The sequence below is a fragment of the Lutra lutra genome, chromosome 11 (genome assembly GCF_902655055.1).
Source record: "Lutra lutra chromosome 11, mLutLut1.2, whole genome shotgun sequence".
NCBI classification, from domain to species: domain Eukaryota; kingdom Metazoa; phylum Chordata; class Mammalia; order Carnivora; family Mustelidae; genus Lutra; species Lutra lutra.
This window is the reverse complement of record NC_062288.1, coordinates 96,708,533-96,731,546: the sequence shown is the minus strand read 5'-3', so window position 1 is coordinate 96,731,546 and position 23,014 is coordinate 96,708,533. Positions and strand designations below refer to the sequence as shown.

At 48.6% G+C, this 23,014-nt stretch overlaps 1 protein-coding gene and 2 gene segments (V, D, J or C); all 3 read right to left on the bottom strand.

The window, feature by feature from the left end:
- Positions 1–23,014, bottom strand: part of LOC125080658 (T cell receptor beta constant 1-like) — a 116,975-nt gene that overhangs the window by 8,484 nt on the left and 85,477 nt on the right.
- Positions 502–5,121, bottom strand: LOC125080660 (T cell receptor beta constant 1-like). The segment is given in 5 exon segments: positions 502–768; positions 1,073–1,179; positions 1,329–1,346; positions 1,887–2,276; positions 4,673–5,121. Coding segments are annotated over 5 exon segments (561 nt in total).
- On the bottom strand, positions 12,591–16,243 carry PRSS2 (serine protease 2). Its single transcript, XM_047694612.1, has 5 exons — positions 16,196–16,243; positions 15,004–15,163; positions 13,701–13,954; positions 13,222–13,358; positions 12,591–12,921 (listed from the first exon to the last, which is right to left on the bottom strand). Exons 1-5 carry the CDS (start codon positions 16,233–16,235, stop codon positions 12,769–12,771), a joined length of 744 nt encoding a protein of 247 aa, XP_047550568.1. The 5' UTR covers positions 16,236–16,243; the 3' UTR covers positions 12,591–12,768.

Genomic DNA, 23,014 nt, shown 5'->3' with positions numbered 1-23,014 from the left:
CCCACTGAGCCAACCAGGTGCCCCAGGACAGGAAATTCTGATAGAAAATGTCACCATTTTTCTGGGCTGTTTTTGAGTAAGCCTCCTCAATCCCATCACCCCCATTTACATTTACTCAAGTTCTCCTGACAGGGAGGAGCAGGGCAGCCCCAGACTCAGTCCCTCAGCCCCGGTACTGGAGGGACCTGCTCTTTCCTTGAATACCTCTTGTTTCTTTCCTTTTTTTTTTTTCTAAGATTTTTATTTATTTATTTGACAGAAAGACACAGTGAGAGAGGGAACACAAGCAGGGGCAGTGGGAGAGGGAGAAGTAGGCTACTGCTGAGCAGGGAGCCCGATGCAGAACTCAATCCCAGGACCCCAGGATCATGATTGAGCTGAAGGCAGATGCTTAACGACTGAGCCACCCAGGTGCCCAATACCTCTTATTTCTATTCTGGCGGGAGGCACATGGGAGGTCCGGGATGGGCAGAAGATATATCCAGACACTCATAAGGTGGAGTCAAGCCAGAACACATCATTTTTATTGATTCAGTCAATAGTCAATTTAGTCACACTAGGGGTCCCCCTGGGTTAGGGAGGTTTGGGTCATCAGTGTCCAGGTGTTCAGGAACATAGTGGGTAACTATTGGGGTGAGCGGAGAGATGAAAACAGCTCTTGAGAAGCACTGGCTAGAAGGAGAAAAAGGAGAATCCGTATTGGGGAATAGCAAGCAGGAAGCTCCCACCTCTGCCTCTGAGGTGGTTTCAGGAACCCTTTCTCTTGACCTGAAGAAGAGAACGTTTCAGGGGTTACCAGGAGTGATGGGAACTGAGAGGAAGTAGGATGGTCTGCTGACAGGGTGAATGGTAGAGCTCTTTACAATTTCCATTGGGTTCTCAGGTGACCTCAGCTTCTCCTTCTCTGCCTGGTTCTCCCACTGTGATCCCGGAGGTACAATACATCTGCTGAGGCATGTGGGTGGACCTCTGTCTTCTTCTCCTGACGCCACTGACTGCCAGCGGGGTCTCTGACTACTCACAGTTCTGAGTTGCTGTGTTTCAAGTATCACCTCCAGAGTCCCATCCTTACCTTGGCCATCAGCACCAGGGCACTGACCAGCACAGCATACAGAGTGGCCTTCCCCAGCAGGATCTCATAGAGGATGGTGGCAGACAGGATGCCCTGCTGATAGGACACTGCGGGTAGGAAAGGAGAGCACACAGGGACCTGTGAGCACGTGACTCTGGCCTCTCCACCCCCACCCTAGGGTCCATGGTTCTCCATGCTCGGCTTCTGGGACAAAACCATGGGAGACGCAGAGCAAGCAGAGGAGACGGTCACTTACCCGAAGTGAAGCCACAGTCTGAAAGAGAGAAGGGGGAGGGAATGGGTGAGAGGCCTCATCTTCTAAAGCAGACGGAAAGTTACCAAGTTGGGCGCACCTGAAGCTAATGTAAAATTATTGGGAAGCTGTGCTTCCATTAAGAACGAGCCAAACACAAATGCTAATGCAGCAAGTCAGCCTTCTGGTCAGCACGGACCCCAGGCTCCAACTGGGCTTCTCACAGAAGAGACTAGACACAGAAGAGACTAGACTAGACACCTAGACTGTCTTTCTGGTGCTGTGCCCGTGGAGCCATGCCATCCTGGAACTCTGTGGAACGTGGTGGCACGAGGGGTTGGGGGCACCCCCGTCGGTGCTGAGCCACACAGGCTCACACAGTGAAGCGGGGGGGCCCAGCTGCAGGGCTCTGCTGGGCTGAGGATCTGGGGGAGGAATTAGCCCCGGGGTGCCCATTCACCCTCATGCTGGGCTTTGGTCTTCCCGCCCTGTCCTGTGTCTGCCTGGGCACCGCCTTTCTGTGCTCAGCTCACTCTCTGCCCAGCCCCCAGACCCGCTCACCTGCCCTGCCCCAGGCCTCGGCACTGACGATCTGGGTGACGGGTTTGGTCCCTTTGTCGCTGGGCCACTCGTCATCGTCCCCGAGCCCGTGGAACTGGACTTGGCAGCGAAAGTGGTTACGAGGGTTGTGCCAGAAGGCAGAGGACACCCTCAGCCGGCTGCTCAGACAGTAGCTGGAGTCATTCCCATCCAGCCGCTCCTTGTAGGGCTGAGGGTCCGTGCTGACCCCATTCTGGACCTCCTTCCCATTCACCCACCAGCTCAGCTCCACGTGGTCGGGGTAGAAGCCGGTGGCCAGGCACACGAGTGTGGCCTTCTGGGTTCGGGAGGTCTCTGCTTCCGATGGCTCAAACACTGTGACCATGGGAGGTTTGACCTTTTCCAGATTCTCTGCAAGGGAAAAGGATTTGCGACCAGGACTGGTCTGACAGCTGACTGGGGTTGGGACAGTGACAGAAATAAAGAAAGACAGAGAGAGCTGGAAATGGAGTCATCTTAAAGCAAAATTATATAGTAGTAGGTCCTGTCTTCATTCTGTTCTCACTCAGCTTTGCCACTCCTCCCGGTTACCCCATGGGTGCACACTGCTGACTGTCTCTTCCATCCCCTAAGGTAGCAGTGTGTCCTGATTTCCTTGGTTTTCTTGACAGAGTCTCTTTCTCAAGGCCTTGTTCCATTTCTATCATGAGAGTCTATCTGTTTCTCTTCCTCGTTCAAAGCCCTCTTCAGTGGGTGACTATCGGTTCTTCCTATGGTACAGCTGAATGAGCTTGGGATTTGAGGCTGATGATTCTCTCCAGCAGCACAATCCCAGGAACCAAATCAACTTTTTCTAATTATCACTTTCCTTTTGTACAAAGTGTCTGCGTGTCTGTTCTTGTGATAGCACATAGGAGAACTAGCTTTTGCTGCCTGGAGGAGACACTGTCCCGTTGTATCTGACTATACTTTTTTCTAAATGCTTTTCCTGACTCACTGTTTTTTTCCTTTTCTTTCCCGTGTGTGTGTATGTGTAAGTTAAACCTGTAACCTGCTTTGAGGAAACTAGAATCCTCTGGGTATAATGTTTCCGATGTTTCACCTTTATTCCATTTACACTGGGGCACGCAGGGTGTGCGGTAGCTTGCCCAGGATGGCTGTAATCCCATCAAAGATACTGTCCATGGGTCCAATTCTTTTTTCCTTCCAGTGCCCAGCAAGCCTCCCTGCCAGCTTTGGAAATCTTAGTTCAGGTCTTATTTGCTGGATATGAACGAATTTCAGTCTAAGGGCCGTGTCGTCAGAGAGCTCATGTTGCAAAGCCCTGGGCCCTTTTCATGCGTGATACAGGGGAGAATTTCTGGAATTGTTGGAAGGCAGGGCCCCTGGGAAGACACAGAGGGATGAGAGAAAGCACATCTCTTTCCCATGTTCCCGTCTTTTTGCCAGAATGGACTGTGCCCTCTATTTGGCTCTATGTTGACCAGAGGAATGGCTTTTTGGAGCAGAAGTATGGGAAACCCAGATGTCTTCACTTTAACCACATTTAAGTAGTTAAATGTGTTTCAAATGAGAAGATTGAGATGCAGTTTTGGAAAAAGGCCAAAGGCTGGGACAGTGCTGATAAACACGAATGGAAAGGATGGCCCCAATAAGCCGAGCCTTTTACAAAGACTTCTGTAAAAGTTAGCCCCTAACAATTTAACACCCTAAGGGGCTGGTGCTATTATCCCCATTTTCTACATCTCAGAGATTCTGAGATTTCCACTTTCCAATTGCTCGAGCATCCCCCAGCCTTTCCCATGAGCCCCAAGATTCTGGGTATTACAGACCCCAGTAATTTGTATTTTCTAATTGTTATCACACTTGCTGGCGTGAGCCTCCATCTGCAGGACAAACTCTGCTCCAGCCAGCCAGTCTGGTAGGACCAGGTACCCCATTCCTCTGGCCTTGTCTCTATGCCCAGCACAGATCCATCCCACCATTCCCCGTCCTCCACCTGTCTGCTTCCTCCCCAAGCACACTAACGGTGTGTTAGTGTTTTGTGATGGGTCCCTTACTCTACCAGCCCAGCATGGATCCTGAGGCTTGAGAAAATGGGGCCTCCTCCCTATTTTCTCTTCTTTATACCTTATTTATTATCTATTACTAAGATGGCAAATGTTTCCAACTGTATCTCCTTTGACCTTGCCTAGCACTGTGTCCCCCAGACACCCATTGCAGCCCTCAGTATACTGTGACACGGACTTCTACCCTCAGGGCTCAGAAACAGCCCTCGAATCAGCCCAGTCCCACCAATCTGGCCCTCCGCTGCCTCCTGAGCCCTAGATCACTTCAGGAAGACATATATGGATCTTTGAGGCTAGTCGAGATGGAGAAGGAGGACGACAAAGGCTAGCACAGAGTTCTGGGCGGGTGGTAGATATTAGAAGGACTTTAACATAGAAGACAGAACAACTCACCAAAATGGAGTCAACAGTGAAGACTTGGAGATAGAATAGGAGGGAAAATGGAGAAGATCCAAATAAAAAAAAAAAAAAAAAAGAGAGAGAGAATGAGAGAAAAGTCAGACAACACACCCTTAAAACAGGAGAGATGAGAGGAGTCCCAGAGAATAAAGAGAAGCAGAGTGAGAACACAAAAAGCCCAAAGAGCTAATCTGGAGCCCTATACCCCAGGGTCCGCGAAGCTCCAGGAGGGAAGGGGTGGCTCTGAGCCCTGCCTTTACACCCCTGTTCCCTGCCACCCGCACTCCTGGACTCACCAATCACACACAGACAACCCCAGCCAGGAGTGAGGCCCCATACCTGTCACGGTGAGCCTGGTGCCCATCCCAAAGTAGAGCGGCGAGTTATAGGAACACAGCTGCAGGCAGCCGTGGTAAAACCCATGGAGGGCTCCTGCCAGAGGGCAAGTCCTCGCTCCCAAGGACCAGGCTCCACCGTGGCTCTGGACCTGAGGGGTCCGTTAGGAGAAAGGTCCAAGCATACTATGGGGAAAGAGGAGCAGGCTTAGAATGGGCACACATATGCGAACACACACACACGAGAAGGAAGGATGAACCAAGGAAAGAGTAAGGAGCAAATATTAAGGACTGGAGACTCAGGGAAGAGAAATAGAGGGACCCGCCAAGCTGCACCAAGAGGAGTGGCCGCCACAGCTCTTTGGAAGCTCCCCCAGGGACAAGAGAGTTGACTTGACCCCCAGCAACCAGGGCTGGGAGGAGAGACGGGGACCCTACGTCCAAGGGACAACGGCCCTATACCCCTGTCCTGCTCCTTACCGAGGACCAAGAGTTGAGTACCATCTCCAAAGTGCTGGGCCTGGTTGCTCCACAGCACAGCGAGGGTGTGACAAACCCCGGAATTGCTCTCGGGGGCCTTTCCTTCCAGAAGCTAGCGTCCACCAGAACTTCCAGTACCTCCTCTGCTCGTCCACGCTCCCTGAGCCTTTTCCCTGATGTGTCCTGGGAGTCCTCCTGGGACTTCACTCTTGCAACACACTGCCCCCCAGGAAGCCTCTTACTTACCCAGGACAGACAGCTTGGTTCCACTTGCAAAATACAGTTTTTCATTGTTACACAACACTGCAGCCTGGTAGGAAAACTTCCCTTGGCTGCATCCAGTTCCTGCCCTCCCAAGTACACCTGCCTGCTCTCCTCTCCCTTTCCGTAGCAGAATTTTGCTCCAGGAGGTGTGGAGGGGGACTAGTGTGCAGTGTGCAATGCCAAGTCAGAGGACCAATCGATTCAGGTGTGTGACCCCCAGCCCTTTCTCCCGGTCCTTCTCCTTTCTGAGCCAGGGAGGGAAACAGCAGGAGTAAGGCAGCTCTGAGGCGAGAGGCTTCCCATTTACAAGGCCATGATGGGGCATCCTCCAAGGAGACAGGAGTTGGACAAGGGGACCCTAAGAGGAGACTACCTGCCTCCCAGTAGGGGAACACAAACCTAGCATAGCCTGTCCATGAAATTACTGGAGATGGAGGCTGTCCCCGCCTGCCCGCATCAAGACAAGAATTCAGAGCTTGCTGATAAAATGTGCTTTAACCTAAACCTCCAAGAGGGATGCTCTACCTGGACCCCAGTCCCTCCTTGTGGGTTCCCAGCCCTCTGCCCTGATGCACTTACCTACAACGGTGAGCCGGGTCCCCTCCCCAAAATGTAGGGTGTTTCAAAAGCACAGCCTCCCAGATCCATTTCAGAACCTCCCCCCTCTGCCGAGTTCAGCGGGATTCGGGGACAGATTGGTGCGTTCGTGGACCTCTTCCCTCCCAGAGCCACCGGCCCTGCTTCATATTTTCCCCTACTCCCTTCCAGAGCTTGCCCAGGTCCCTGGACAGTCAGAAACAAGGAGCCACAGTGTGGCCTCCTACGAAGTTCAGAGCAAGGGAAGATATGAAGCCGCTACAGAGAGCGCAAGTCAGTGAAGGAGACAGACCAAAGTCAACACTCATTCATTTCCTTCTGGGCTTTCTCTAGGCTTCCCTCTGTTAGATAACTACTCAGAGGAGCAGTACCATCTCTTTCTCTCCTCTGCCTTAACCACTGAGGCTCAGTTTTGAGTTTACAGAAGACCCTCCATCCCCGGTGGCTGGGTGGATTTGCCCAGACCAGGACCCTCCTGGTTACTGGTTCCCAAAGGTGGAGACGACATCTCCAGACATCTTGGGATGACATCTTGGGACCGGGACCCAAGACCTGGGTGATCCCTTCCCTCGCCCATTTCCCGGGATAGAATCGTCCCCATCACACCCTGTCTGGAGAGTCCCCCAACCTTACCGACAACTGTCAGCTTTGTCCCTGGGCCGAAGGTAAAATCATAGCACATCAGCATATGGCCACTCTAAAATGGACACTTGGGACCTGCTTTCACCTACAAGGGACTTGGAAAGACCCAGAGCATGTCTTACCTATAACTGTGAGCCTGGTGCCTTCTCCAAAGAAAAGTTCAGTGTTCACACAGTGATGTGGGGCAGGGGAACAAACAAATCTGAGGCGTGGAAAGAAGATGGGGTGTTGGTGTCTGGAGGACTCTGGTATAAGAAAGCCCCTCCTACTGCACAGAACATTTCCAGCTGACTCTTGGGGCCACAGAACATGGCCAGCGCCTATCCAGCAGGCCCCACACTACCTTCTCAACTCCTTCTGAGGGTCTACCCAAAGGATGTGTGTCTGGAAAGGAGGGCAGGGTCCTGGAGCCAGTGGCCAGATCCATGAAGGGCCAGGATATTTCTGGCTTCTTCCTCTATAGGATGGGTCACCTCCCATGTACCTTCCCACTGACCTTGCCCTGAGTTCTGTGGGGTTTGGGATGAAGGATTCTCCCGGAGTCCTTCACCGGCGGTGCCAGTAGGCTTTCTTCTTCCATCTGGGCTCTCTGCCTGTAAGCATCAGTCCTGATCCAAGCCCGTCCTTGTTCATGGTGTTGGCTTGACCGGTGAACAGGGATGGGGTGGAGCATTCTGACTCACACCACCCTCAGGCCCATGACCCAGGAGAAAAGTGGAGAAATTGGGGTTGGGGACAGGCAGAAAGGTTTTTGTAAAGCTTTCCCATAGAGTTGAATCACCGTGGCCCCCTGTCCCCACAATGTTACATCTTTGTACAAAAAACGCCCCTTCCCACGGTTCTGCCCATCAGAGCCTGGAAGAAACCATCCGAGCAGGTGCTCCTTCCAGGGCATTGGAGGGCAGGTTGGTGACATCACTCCCCATGTTGCAAGGTGGTGGCAGGGTACAGACAAAGCTGGGAGGGGGGCCTCCTCCTCACCCCCATGCCCTTTCTTCAGGACGCTCTTGGCTCCCCAGAGCTGTGTGTCTTTGTGAGGCTGCTGCCACAGAGGCTGGTTTCCCCAGGACCCGCCCTTCTGTAAACTCGTCACTCATTGTGGGGAGACACCTTCCCAAGAAGCACCGGCCCCCTTTCTACCCAGGGCCTGACCCTGAGACTGTCACCCAGAGACCACATCTTTCCTCTGGGAATGGGATCCTTCAATACTCAGACCATCCTGGCCAACTCTGAACCTCTAGGGTGGCCTGGAGGGGAACTGACATGAGCTATCCAGGGGTAGGGCTCCTTACGAGAGACAAAACGACAGCTGAGAGCTCAGAGTATTTCCAAGCGAGTGCTGGTGTGGGAGCACTGGTGTGTTGTCAGCCTGTCTCTCTGCTTGTGGACTTCAGACATCAAGGTTAGGAAAAGGGAGCTGGGGAAGTGGACGTGGAGAGATGCATACATAAAGTCACAGGCAGGTTGAAATGTGATCGTAGTCACTGCCTTCCCCTCTTTTCCCTGAGGGGCAGGTACATTTAAGTTGCTGTCAGTGTTTTATTTTCCTGCACAAGATGACCCTGAAATGTAACCTCCAGTTGAATGGCCTAGATCTCATTTACTCGATAGTGCTTCCTTTTATTGCCTTTCAAACTATGACTTAAAATCTAGGAGGGAAAAAAAAAAAAAGATAAACTTCGTTACATAATGATGACATACTTTCACGGAAAAATATACACAGAATCAAAAGAGAAACGACAATATGGAAAGAACATCTGTAATCCTCATCATGAGGGCTGATCTCCCCGGTATATGATGAACTCCTAGAAATCAGGAAGAAAATAATCCAGCAGCACAATGAAAGTGGCAAAGAACAGATGGTTCAGAGAAAAAGAAATGTAAATGGTGTTTCACCATAGGGAAAAAATCTTGCAAATGAAAACTGCATCGAAATACCTCTGTTCACCAACCTGACTGACAACATCGAATTAAAGAAGACCATTAGCTAGTGTGTAGTGGAATATACACTTCACAAAAAATGATAACAACCTAAGTGGAGACTAACTTGGAAATACCTATGAAAATTACACATGCATTTATCTTTTCACCTGGAAATCCCTCATCTGGGTGTTTATCCTATAATTATTATATTATATATTATATTATATTATTATATAATTATAATCATTCTTGCATACAAATAAAAAATGTTTGTAAAATACTTGCATTATCTAGGGTAGCAAGAAGATCAGGAAAACTCAAATGCTCATCAGGAAGGGTCTGGATAAATAACCTGAGATACATCCACAAAATGGAATCTTATTCAATGCTAAAAAAGAATACAAATGTTTTCCTGCTCTAGAAAGCTAAGATATATACTGTTAACTGGGGAAAAAAAAAAAAAAAAAGCAGGTTGCCTGTCAGCATTTCCATATACCATCTTTTGTCCAGTAAAAGGGGAACATAAGAATTATGCATTTGTTTGCTTGGTTCTGTACAAAGACACACTAGAAGGGTACAAAAGAACTTAATCAAAATGATTGCTTACTAAGACTGAGTGGAGGAGGTAGAAAGAAGGCGGAAGTAAAAATAGTTTTAGCCTCTATTATATTGTTTCAATTTTTAAACCATATATTATCTATGTAAAATTAAACTTAAGTTAATAAAAATTTTCAAGAAAATACCAACAAAGTGTTGTTTGAAGTAATACTTTGAAATGTGTTATTTTAAAAATCTACTTGTTTAATTCACAAAGTCATTATTTTTCCAAAAAAAGATCAGTTCATGCAAGATGTGTTATGGTCCTGACTTTGCTTATCTGGTCTCCAATCACTCAGGAAGCTTGTGAAAAATGCATACCTCTGAGCAAAGGGCATTTACCCCTTTGTTTATCAGTAATTTGCTCTCTAAGTAAGTTTCCTTTTGATCATCTGGCTGGGGACCCTCAACCCAGCTGGCCTTAAAAGAATACCACTCTGTTTTGGTGTCACAGCTTCTTTCTTTTTCTTTTCTTTTCCTTCTTTTTTTTTTTTTTAAAGATTTTGTTTATTTATTTATTTGACAGAGAGAGAGAGAGAGAGAGATCACAAGTAGGCAGAGAGGCAGGCAGAGAAAGGGTGGGGGGAAGCAGGCTCCCCGCTGAGCAGAGAACCCAATGCAGGGCTCCATCCCAGGACCCTGAGATCATGACCTGAGCTGAAGGCAGAGGCTTAACCCACTGAGCCACCGAGGCGCCCCTTGGTGTCACGGCTACTTTCAATCCTGATGGAGTTTTGGAGTTTGTCCTATCTTTGCTACTCACACCGTCCATGTGCCCAGGAGCACACACAGCTTTTCTCTTTTCCCCTGTAGGAGTTAGGCGGTGTGGGTGGGAATCATTCATCATCTTCATTCAATATCTTCATCATCTTGGGCAGCAGGGGGCAGCCTTTCCTAACTTATTTTAGACCTAAATTGTTGCCATCTCGGGGTTGCCACTTGAAGGCGTGAGAAGAATGTGGTTGGTGCTGGAGGGAACCTCTCCCACCCCCCCATCCCCCCTACACACCCCCACCCCCGCCCCGCCTCACTCCGCAGGGGTAAATGTGTTACCTGCCTGCCTTTCCGGAGGTTGAGACGTGGGAAGGACATACACAAATTGCATCTCACATGTCTGTAACTCTTGCAACTATTTTTTTTTTTAAAGATGTTAAAATTTATTTGAGAGAGAGAGAATGTGTACGTGGTGGAGAGTGGCAAAGGGGAAGCCGACTCTCCACTGAGCGTGGAGCCCCACCCCGGCTCTATCTCTGGATCCTGAGATCATGACCTGAGTGAAACCATCAGTCGGAGACTTAACCAAGACCCCCAGGTGCCCCTTCTTGAAACTTTTGGAGCACATTCATAGATTCATTTAAACCCCAAATTTGTCTCCTAGTTTCCTCAGATGAAACCGCAACCTGAAGAAGCTGGTTGTCTCAGTCATGAGTGATGAGGTGACAGAGCTGGAACCAGCACCTGGCCCTTGGTGTTTAAGTCCGGGGCTCTACTGGGGTCACCGAGGCCCCGCTCCTCAGGGAGGCCCACTTCCCAGAGCCAGATTGCCGGGTCCTTCAGTCCGGTCAGTGAGGCCCAGGGCAAGCTGCTATGCCCCTTTAATAACAAAACCGCCTACCTTAGGGAATTATTGAGAGATCTAAATCAGAGAGTACACATGAAGCTTCATTGTGGTGCCTGAAAACAGTGAAAATGTGAGTGGCTGCTGCTTCCACAGAGAGCGTTGCGGAGGGACATGCCCACTGCAATGGTTCTCAAGCTTCCGTGTGCATCAGAATGGTGTGGAATTCTTGGAAAATGCAAGTGGCCGGGCTCCATTTCAGAATTTCCGATTCAGTAGGTCTGGGAGGGGCGCCGGAATTGGCACTGCTCCTAAATTCCTATATCAATTCCTGATTAATACTTTGCCTGACCTCCCACCACTCCCAAAACAGAACCTGAGCTCCTTATCCTGCAGATGAAAGGCTTTTCCTTTCATCTGGGTGATTCTGGTGTCCCCCGGGCCAGGGTCCACACTTGGAGAACCGGTGTTCCGGAAGGTACTTTCTGTCTTCCATACATTTCCCTCCGGTCCTAGCTCATACTTTAATAATTCAATCATTGCACTACTGCCCATTATATTGTAGGCATTGTTTAATCACTAGCTATGCCAGGATGAGCAAGACAAGATTTCTTGCCTAAGGAGCTCAGCATTGCATGCCAGGTAGATGCATCCATAGTTACTGGGCAGCAGGAGCAGGACTGTGGCATCGGTGAGTACCCTCAAGAGGAGGACTCCTCACTTGGACCACGGGGCCAACCGGGCCAGCGTGGGGGTAGGGAGGAGGAGCCCAGGGCTGAAGGAATCAGAAATGACTCTTCTGAAGAGGCTGAAGGAGCAGGTGGGAAGGGGGTCAAGCCAGATGGACCAGTAATGCCCAGGGTTAAAGGTGTGAGGTTCATGGCTGGTTGGAGGAGCCCCTGGGATTTCCAAGCACTGGAGCAGAGACAGAGAGAGGAGGACTGCAGAGAAGGAGGGGCAGAGAAGGAAGAGCCTTTCATCTGCAGGATAAGGAGCTCAGGTTCTGTTTTGGGAGTGGTGGGAGGTCAGGCAAAGTATTAATCAGGAATTGATGAAACGTGTAGCATCTCTCTGAGGACAGAGCTGGAAGATGGCCAGGGAGCAGAGCCGTATGAACTGCAGGGAGGCAGAGAATGGCCTGGAGAGCCATAGAGGAGCAGAGCTGAAGGCTGGGCAGCATCTCCAACCACTACTGCAGCAAGAGGAATGGGGGGTGGGCAAAGAGGTTGCCTGCTTTGGGGTCAGGCTAGTGAAGAGCCAGACCGCAGGTTTAGTATCCGCTGGATGAGGGATCTGGTAAGCTAATTGCCTTCTCTGAGCCTCTGCTTTCTTGCCTGTACTGCTGGAATAGTAACCATTTCAGAGGGTGAAGGAACTAAATGTGAAAATGTCTGGAAAGTGCTCAGTGTGATAGACACACATTAATATCATTATATGGGATGAATAAGAGGCAGATTTCAAAGGAGTATAACGGATAGAGACCCAGGTTGCTGGGTTGTCTCCCTCAGACAGGTTGTGGGAAAGAGGGCACAGGGCGGGCTGCTGGGAGGGAGTACACACTGGGCTAGAAAGAGTACGTGTACAGGGGGGCTCAGCAGAGACCAAAAGGATCAGCATGAGTGTCTCCAAAATGATTAAGTTCAGGGTGGCAGCCACAGGAGGTGATGAGGTCATGCAAGCTGTGCCTTGGGTGGGCGCACATGGGCCCTGCACTCTAGACCCCAGGGAAGTTCCAAGGTCAAGGAACCTTTTTAATGCAGCCTTCTAAAATGTCTTTCTTTTCTTTTCCCTGAAAATAGTCCCCATGAGCTTATTATTTTTTTGGATTACGTCTCTTCACACACTGCTAATCTAGTATTCCATGGGACACCTTTTGGGAGCTGGGGCACTCTATTCATCTTTAAGGGATAGAGCCCTGTCTGACCTCAGCTGGGAGGATGTTCCCAGGGGGTAGTGGCGGGAGGGAGCAGGCACAGACGCAGACAGTTGTAACAGATGCATTTAATTAGCATAGTGATGGCAGAAGGACTGGGGGTGCTTTAGCTGTTGGCAGCTATGGTTGTCTTAATCCAATCTACAAAGTTGCACACCTTGGTGTAAACTCCAGGCTTGTTCTTCTGGGCGCAGCCATAGCCCCAGGAGACAATTCCCTGGAGCTCTCCATTGCAGACCACAGGGCCACCAGAGTCACCCTGGGAAGGAAGAAGGTGGGACAAGTTTTATAAAGAAGGCAAAAAGAGCAAACAGAACCCTGTATCATCTGAGCCTTTAAAGATTGCATTGCGCTCAGCTCTGTGGCTCTGAAGGTCTCCCATGGTGGCTCATTCTCATGAAGGGGGTAACTGCCACGAAGCCTAGCCTTCCTCGCTTCTGTAGAAGTCCGCGGCCTGAAGCCCTCCTGCACCAGCCCCACAGCCCTGGGTGTTCAAATCCTGCTCCCCAGGAGGCCATGTGTATGGGCAGGGGTCTCAGCATGGGAGGAGTCAAGTCACCTGGCAGGAGTCCTTGCCTCCCTCGAGGAAGCCAGCGCAAACCATGTTCTCCGTGATCTGGCCGGGGTAAGAGGCTTTGCACTGGGCCTGACTCAGGAGTGGGGCGTCCAGGCACTGCAGCAGCTCAGGGTAGTTGGCTTTGAGGAGCAGGGAGAGATGGAGGAAAGGAGAAATGGGAGTCAGGCCAGGGTGGGGACAGCAATCCAGGGCTGAACACCGAGGACACCAAGAACGTAAAAGCTTCAGCAAGGAACTAGGGGTTTTGTTTCCAGACTGATTCCTTCTGATTCCCCTCCCTAGATGGGACAATAACAAGTGCTATATTTGTCCCCTATTTGGATTCTAGGGGGTTAACTCCTTAAAGCTTTGCCTCCTTTGAGGACCCAGGCCTGCATGTAGTGGGGTTCAAGCTCAGGGGCAAGCCTGGTTCTGAGATAGGTGAGGAAGTTGGAGGATGGGTTGTGGAGGGTTCCACTCACTGCCAGAGCTCAGGGTGTTGCCCCAGCCGGAGATGAGGCACTGGGTGCCAGCGGCTGCACAGGCGGAGGGCAGAGATATGGTGGACACCCGCGTATTGAGGACAGCAGGCGAGGACAGCTTGATGAGCATGATGTCATTGTCCAGGGACCAGCTGCTATATTTGGGGTGGCGGATGACCTTGGCCGAGTTGATGAACTGCTCATTCCCCTCCTTGACCTCGATGTTGTACTCTCCGAGCCTCACCTGGATGCGGCTGTTGGGAAGACAAGCATGGGGAAACCCTTTTTTTCTATATGCCCGCTTTTCTCTAGGGTTCTCGAGCACCCTACTCACGAGTGGGAGTGTGGCAGAATCACCTGGCAGGAGAGGGGTAGTGGGTCAGTACAGGGGTGAGACCAAGAACTTTCTCCTTCAGAGGTAGGTGGTCATGGAGGGAGATGACATGGGGCTTGCTCCTCAACCTGTTTTTCCATTTGCCTTCCCCACAACCCCTCCTCCAACCCCTGCACCTAGTGCCACAGGCATAAATGACCACCTTGAAGTTCCCCATATATTCCTCATCCTCTGTAGTTTGCCTAGCAACATGCAGAGACTTCTACTCCTTCCTGTCTGGGTCTGGTGAGTGCCATCATCCTGTATGATCTACTCCAGTGGTTCTCAAGGTCTTGCCCTGGGACCTGCAGCCTTAGCACCCCCCAGGAACTTGTTAGATGTACGAAGTCTTAGTTCTCACCCCAGACCTGCTGAATCAGAGATTCTGGTGTGGGACCCAGTGGTCTGCAGTTTAGCAAGCCTTGCAGGTGATTCCGATGCCCACTCAGGTTTGAGAACCCTTGGTCTAGGCAGCGAGTCTCAGCTCTGCTGCAGAGTCCAGTCACCAGAGATGGAAAGCATTAAAAACTCACCAATAGTCAGACCCCTCTTCCTGAAAATTCTAAGTGCCCTGGGATAGAAGCCAGGCAACAGTATTTCTTTTTAACATATCTTACATAGTTTTGGTGTGTATCCAACTGGCAAGGTTACTCATGTGAGGTCCTTGCTGCTTTCCTTTTTGGACCTCACCACCCCAAAAGAGTCCCTACTTGCTTTTCTGACCTTTTTCTGAAACAGCCTTTGCTGTTTTATCTATTGATTTTTGGATGCGAGTGGCTTTCTGTCGAATGCTTCTCTTTGCGCCTTCATTCCTGTAAGCTGGGTGGCCGGAGACAAATTCTTGTCCCCACCCAGCCATTTTCCCCAACCTCTGAACCCCCAGGGCTGACCCCCGCTCTCAGAGAGGGTTCCAGAGGACACGGCACTTACGACTTGTAGCAGTGAGCTGCAGACACCACCCACTGGTCACTGATGAGGGAGCCGCCGCAGAAGTGGTAGCCCGCGTTCAGGGACACCTGGTAGGGGATGGAATTCTCCTCGCAGGTGTAGCCACCGACGATCTTGTCATCATCGTCAGTGGGGAAAGCAACTTGAATGGAGACAGGAAGGAAAAAGCCAGTTCAGCAGGTATGGGCGGGTGGAGCCCGGAGTCCCCTGGCTGGAGCATGTAGGTTAGAAGTCTTCAATAAGCACAGAGGCGGCAGATTATCTGGCAGGGAGCATTCCATCCCCAGTAGGTGTCACAGCACGGAGCTCTCCTGGGTCTCTTGGTATGTCTGCAGGGCACATGGCCACGTGCCCCCTGGGGCTCAGTCACAGAATTCTACTGGTGGCTCCAGGGCGAGGACACAGACAATGCCCTCACAGTGCACTCAGTGTGACATGGGTCCGAATGTGGTTTTGTCATTCACTCAGTGCTTCTCTTTTTCCACTGGTGTACTCCTCATGGCTATTTGAACCCCAGATTGTCAGGATGGATTGGCCTAGCTAGGAAAATCTGGCTAAGTAGCCCTGGCTGTACCCAGTTTTTCCAGTCACTAAAAATCTGCAGGGTGAGCCTGGGGACAGGAGCCCCCAGACCATTAGGCAGGACAAAGGTAGGCCAACTCATGGGCCAAAGGAATGGTGATTCGCAACCTTGGCTGCCCACGTGGGGACCCTAAAATCATTTGGGGAACTTAAAAATTCAATGCACTGGTCACACCCCAGGCTGATGAAATCAGAATTTCTAGGGCTAGGACTCCGGCATGAGTGTTCCTTCATCTTCCCTAGGTGTACCTGGGGTTGAGAACACCTGTAGGGAAGCTATCCCAGCACTGCTGGAACTGAGCTTCAAGACCCCTGGTTCATTTCATGGACCGCCTGCTCCTGCTCTCCCTTTATAGCCTCTCCCAACAACGTCTCAAAATAAATGGATGAATGTCAGGGTCGGGATTGGGGTCAGCACAAAGTGGGAGGAGTGAGGCTTACAGAGAGCCCAAGAATGGGAAGGAGGGCTGCCGGACAGGAGAAACAGACTCTCAGAGCCCAGGTAAACACAGAAGAGCAGCAAGAGCGGAGCGGGGATCTCGGTCGGGGGGAGTGGGGGTCAAGTGCGGTCCAAAGTCATGCATGAACTTACCAGCAGCTCCCACAAAAGCAAGAATCAGGAGTGGATTCATGATGGCAGAAGTATGTAAGTTGAGTGGCTGGTGGAGAGCCTTTATAGCTCTCAAGGTGAGGGAGAGGGTGAACGTGAAGGTGGAGGATCACTGCTCCTCCCAGACAAATACACCTGTAGCTTTCCCTTCCCTCAGCCTTGTATCAGCTCTGCTGTGTTTGGTCATCTATGGATTCGTGACCGACAGGTGATAAGAAAACATACCTTTTGAGAGCAGAGAGGAAGACCAGCTGACTCCTGGGAGGACTCTGGGGTGCGGGGGAAAAGCCAAGCCCCCGTATGTCACAGCTGGACTTTCTTAGCCTGGGACAAGAAGAGGAGGAACAGCCTGGGCCCTCTGACATGATTTATTTGACTCCCTCTAAGTAAGGGCTTAGAACTTGGCTGCTCTGCCACGAAGGGAGAGAAGTCTTGTATCTGTAAGCATGAAGACCCTTCTCCCAAGTAGAAACCACTGGGCAAGAAGGTCACATCTAAGGCTTTGGGGGAACCAGGACCCCACTGTCAAGAGGTGACAAGAAGGGAGAAGCAGAGTTTCATGGGAGTCTGGCCTTTCAGCTGGCTTTCCTTCCCACCAACTCTTGCGGACAGGAGCCCTTGGAAAGAGAAGTTAAGTGGACATTTACCTGATACATTTGGAGGTTGGAAGCCCCCAAACTATATCCTTCCTCTCTTAGGATATTCATCTTTCTCGTCACTCGCACTGTTCTGGATTCTTTTTTTTTTTTTTTTTAAAGATTTTATTTACTCATATGACAGAGAGATCACAAGTAGGCAGAGAGACAGGCAGAGAGAGAGGGGGAAGCAGGCTCCCCGCTGAGCAGAGAGCCCAAAGTGGGGCTCGATCCCGGGACCCTGAGATCATGACCTGAGCCAAAGGCAGAGGCTTAACCCACTGAGCCATGTTCTGGGTTCTTTTTGAGCAGCTTCCTTGTTGCCCTGGGAGTCTGCACCAGTGGTGATTCAATTGCCCCCACCTGCTAAGCGCTGACAGCCCGAGCTCTTTATTGTATGCTCAGACCACATATTAGAAAGGGTCTGGAAAATGGAAAATGTAGGTTCTGATCAGAGAACCAGCCGTAAGTAGAGAGATTAGCACATAGTGAAAGCGTGGAGTATTTGGTGATCATTCAGAACAATGAAAGGGGGGAATTCTGGAATTTTCTATTTTAGGTGCAGTAAGACTATTGTGCTGGGCTCAGTACAGAGTTAATCTTCCCAGAAATGACCTTAATTTGGGATCCACCAAGACACAACCCTGTAATTTATTGAGGGACGACTGGGCCAGAGGGAAACAGAGGTGGAGCGAGTGTCTATATCTTGCTTCTCCTTCCCAGCTCCTCTGAGTTCCAGGGTGGTGAAGGGCCAGAGGGGGCACAGTATACCTTTGAATTCTCTGAAAGGTAGAAATGAGTACATGTTCTGGAGGTGATGAACAAAGTGAAAAAGGCTCAGAAGTCTGGCTATGAGACAGTAAGTAAGCTGGGTGAATGAAGTAAATGGAAACTAGCAGAAGCTGGGGAAAATGCCCCTGTGGGGCTCATGGGGTTGGGAGGGGCCCATAGGATGTCTTCTTCCAGTGCCTGGCATGGCTGGAGGCTGGTGTCCTCACAACAGAACAGCTACTGCTCAGAGCTCTGGCCTCTCCAATGGCACCTCCTCTCATCCTGATGGGCTCACACCTCCGGGGGAAGGTGCTATATTTGTACCGTGCCTGACAGCTTTTAACAAGCCTTCATACACACAAACAGTGGTATGCTGATCTTCATTGGCATTGAGTTTCAAATTTGACTGTTCACAAGTGTTTTAATTGTGAGACATACAGAACGAAATTATTTCCATTTATAGAGGAAGAGACTGAGAACCAGCAAGGTTCTGTCTTGGTCACGAATACAGATCTAAAAATGGCAGAGGTGGCCTCAAGGCTACCGGAAGACATGGACAGCATTGGAAGTTTGGGAATTGGTACAGGTGCCATATAAGAGAAGGTTTATTTGGAATCAAGCCAGAGGTTCCCAGAGAACAAAATGTACCTCCTGGTCCCTCCTGATGCTTGGCCCCCTGACAGAATAGAAGACGGAATGAATCTTCCACTTGGTACCTGGTCTCAGAACTTGACTTTGCCATGGCCCTGTTCTACTCTAGGCTACAACCAAGGAACAGATGACATGTCTCTCTGTACTCAGGGGTAGCTGACTCAGGTTGTAGAGTCTTCATAATAGAGGCTTTCCCTGTAATGTCACTAGATATGGTACTTAGATTTGCCCCATTGTCATGGGGTAGTCCTAGGAAGTCCTGTGGTAGCAGATGAGAGGAACACATAGCAGAGTTCCCTGGGCAGTTACCCTGGGAGCATATGAGGAGGTGATCCTTGGTAGAAGATAGGAAATTGGGGAATAGGGAGGAAATTTTTGGATAGGTGTTTGTGGCTTTGACTCGTCTAAAAGGGAACACCCAAGAGCTTGAGGGTTTTCTGTGTCTAAAGCCTGAAGACTAGCTTTGGCCTGATATTTTGTGCTCCTCCTCAGAACAAACTATTATACCCACAACAAAGTGTGAAGTCAGTTTTCTTGAATGCAGCAGGAATCACTTTAGAGGCAGAGAAAATAGCTCTAAGTGAGATGATGACGTCATGTTTTAGGCTCAGACACGTAGGGTGGATTCAGTTCTACCTTTTCCCAAGTTCAACGGGGTAAGTCTCTGCAGTTCTTATGATTCGTTCTGAACCATTTCTCAAGACATTCTCGTAGTTCATTAAAAATTAGCCTATCAAACCACTGGGTTTTTTAAAAATATTTATTTATTTATTTATTTATTTATTTATTTGAAAGTGAGTGAGAGAGAGAGAGAGAGAGGAGGGGCTGAAGAAGAGGGAGCAGACACTTTCACTGAGAGCAGAGCCAGACTCGGGGCTCAATCCCAGCACTCTGAGATCATGAGCTGAAATCAAGAGTTGGCTGCTTAACGGACTGAGCCACCCAGGCGCCCCACCACTAGTTTTTAATTATGATAATAGTGAACGGTTTCTTCATGCTTACTATACCGAACATTGCCAAGTCTTTCATGGATCTTTTTTCACTTATATTTTAACAATCACCCATGAGGTTGTCCATTTCACAGATGACAAAATGAGCCTTGTAGAGGTGGAGTAACTTGCTCAAGGTCACATAGCCAGTAAGTAGTAGAGATGGGATTTCAGCATGATCGTTGACTCTAGAGCCTGCCTGCTTTCTATCAGAGAACACTCGGCTTCCCTTCTTCTGTTTGATCCCCCGGGCAGCCCCATGAGGGAGGCAGCAGACCAGGCTATCTCAGGCACTTGTGATGAGCCTGGTGTGTTGCACATAAGTGAGGAATCACTAAATTCTACTCCTGAAACCAATATTATCCTACTATGTTAACTAACTAGAATGTAAATAAAAACTTGAAGCAAGCAAAGAAAGATTCTGAAGCTCAGAGGTTAAGTGACTTCTCCCGGGTCACCAGGCTGATGAACGTGGAGTTGACACGAGACCCTTTCCATACTCAGGCTAAGTTCATTCCCCACCGTGTTGCTCCACACTGGGGGCTTTGGGACCTCTCAGTGGTCTAAAAAGTAGATTTTGGTCAGATTCCAAATTACTTGTCTTTTTTTTTTTTTTAAAACAATTTTTCCCCAAACCACCACTCTACCCCACCCCACCCCCAGCTCTATTTCTCCTTCACTCACAGTCAGCTCCACTTTGGGCCCCAGTGTTCTTCACTGCTCTTCAACACATTGTCAAATTCCAAGCTGTCTTTTCTCCAAACTTCCAGCTTCTTTCCTCCATTATTTTTTTCCCCTAAACTACATGTTTTCCCCATAGTACAATTTCTTCTTGTCCAGTAGGAACTGCTTTCTTGTCTATCTGAGCCTGGGAGTCACTGACTCTGAATAGTGAAGGTTGGATTTGTGTGGTCCAAAACCCACAAACACTGAGACAGAGGTGTGGGCATATAGCTGGGCCACAGCTGATTGACTAAATGGGGGCATCTGCCCTTCCTCTCCCCGTCGTCCTGTTCCCCAGCTTGAAGTCAAAGAAGACAGGCAATTTTGTGCCCAGTGCAAAGTTCCATTTGCATATTTTATCTATGCCTCAGACTTGAGGAGTGAGTGGGAAGTGTCTGGCAATAGAGGCTTTAACACTCTCTGACGAAAGACTGCTTCTCGTAATGTAACAGTCTTTCTGTTCACATCTCCATCACTCCTTGTCCCATTCCCTGGGCCTATTAGATCTGCTTAAGTGGCCCCAGGATCTTCTGGAAGGTAGCTAGTGGAAGAAAGGCAGAAGAGAGTCCAAGAGCAATATCCATGTGGGCTGTAATTATTGTAGTAGCCCTGATTTATTCCATGATACTCAGAGTTTAATAAATGACATGTGTATTTATATTTCTAAATCATATTAGATCCAGATTGAGCTCCATAAGCCAAGTTCAGTAATAAGTCCAATTAGTCCACTGGCCTCTCTCCACTCATTTGGCTTCTAAAAACTCTAAAATGTGTTGTCCATATGGAAGGTGGCCACGGATTTGTCCAATTCCTATTGGCCAACCTGTCCCGGAGGATCTCCAGATGGCTTCCAAGGCTCAGCATTGAATGCTCAATCTACACAAGCACCAATACCATTCCAATTTGAGGACCCTCCATGGCAGGGCCACTGTGTTTGAGCAGGTTCTGGGCTTAGGTCTCTAGAACCCATAACATCTGTTCTCTTCCCCAGCCATGGGAATGTAGCAGAGGGAGCTGGCACATTGTTGGGCCACCTTTCTGTTCAAACATAAGTCAAAGCACCTGTTCTGTCCCTGTTGGGACAATTCAGTTCATTTGGTTAGGGGCTTACTTTGTTTAAAGTAAATATTTTGTAGACTTTTTCTCCAAAGAAATCTATACTGCTTGGCAAATTTTCCTCTTTTCTTTTGAATCATATTTATTTACTCAATGTACTAGTTTGCTGGTGTTACCATAACAAAGTAACACAGGCCAGGTGTCTTAAACAATAGAAATCGACTTTCTCTGGCTCTGAGAGCTAGAGCTCTAAGATCAAGGTGTCACCAGGGTTGGTTTCTCCTGAGGACTCTCTCCTTGGCTTGCAATGGCCTTCTCACGCTGTCCTCATGTGGCCTTTCCTCTGTGGGCACAGCCCTGGTGGCTTTCCTAGGATGTCCTCCTCTCTTCTGAAAAGAATACTGGCCAGTTTGGATTAGGGCCACTCTAATAGCCTTGTTTTTAAGTTAATTAGATCTTTAAAGCCCAAATCTCCAAATACAATCACATCTTAAAATAGTAGGGCTTATGACTGTAATTGTATGAATTTTGGTGGAGTGCAATGCAGTCTGTAGTGGTCGGTAAATACTGGCTGAATTCCTGTAATGTCTCTACAGTTTTTCTAGGCTTTAAGGAAACAGCAATGAAGAAGATGGGAAATGTCCTTGCTTTCATGGCATTTATATCTACATGTATGTGTGTATCTACATGCATGTGAGGAGGCATAGTGATAGGAAGCAGACAATAAATAAGAATATATATATTATGTATATATAGTATATATATTTGTATCAGACTGTGGTGGTTAGGTATTATTAAAATAGGATACAATGGTAATAGGTGTGAGTGACTGCTGGGTTGACAAGTGCTCTATTAGCTAAGATATAAGGAAAGATCTCTTTGGGAAGATGGTTTCCAAGCTGAGACCTAGCTAAGAAGGGGCCAATTGTGTAAAGGGAGGGCTTTCATATTCCCTGCTGAGTCTGTAACAGAAATAAATCAACACATACGCCATTGCTTTTAAATTAAACAATCCTGTCATCTAACATATAATATTTACCTTGCCTTTAGTTTTGATAGTAAAATTCATAAAAAGGATAGTCATCAATATATTGAAATAGTCATAAAAGTTAAAGTATATATTTAAAATATTTTTTGTTAAAGATGTAATTTATTTGAGAGAGAGAGAGAGAGAGAGAGTGCGAGAGCAGGGAGAGGAGCAGAGGGAGAAGGAGAAGCAGACACCCTGCTGAGCAGGAAGCCCAACACAGGGCTGGAGTGCAACACGGGGCTTGATCCCAGGACCCTGGGATCATGACCTGAGCTGAAGGCAGACATTTAACAGACAGAGGCACTCAGGCGCCGTAAAGTACATTTTTGACATGAAATGGTATTTATGAAATATTCTCGGGTTGAGAGAATAAATGATAAAACAGTATGTATCATATGATCTAACTTTATTTAAATGAATGATCTCAACTTTTACAATAATACGCATTGATTTTGTAATTAAAATAGCTGAAAGAAAGAGAAACAATGGCAATAATAAATGAAATTTTCCCAGAGAGGGCAATACCTCGCCTTGAGGAAGAAATTGCTAGTGATAAAATTTCATATATTACAGTGAGAAAGAAATTTGGGCAGTACTAAACTAATTGTGTGTTCTGTCTGCAGTACAGTCTTATGTGTCTTATGTGGATGATTTCATCTCATCCTTAAAACAATTTCTCTTTCCTCATTTTTTATTTCACAATTATCCTCATTTTATATATGAGAGTAAATGTAATGACTCTGTTCAGCTTGTTCAAGGTGACACCCAGTGGTAAAGCACTAGACCAAAGGTTTGTTTTTCATTTATGTTGTTTTTAAGGATTTATTTATTTATTTGAGAAATAGAGAGAGAGAGAATGGGGGGAGGGAGAGGAAGAGAGAACATCCTTAAGCAGACTTCTTGCTGAACTCAGAGCTGGACTTGAGGCTCAATCCCAGGACCTTGG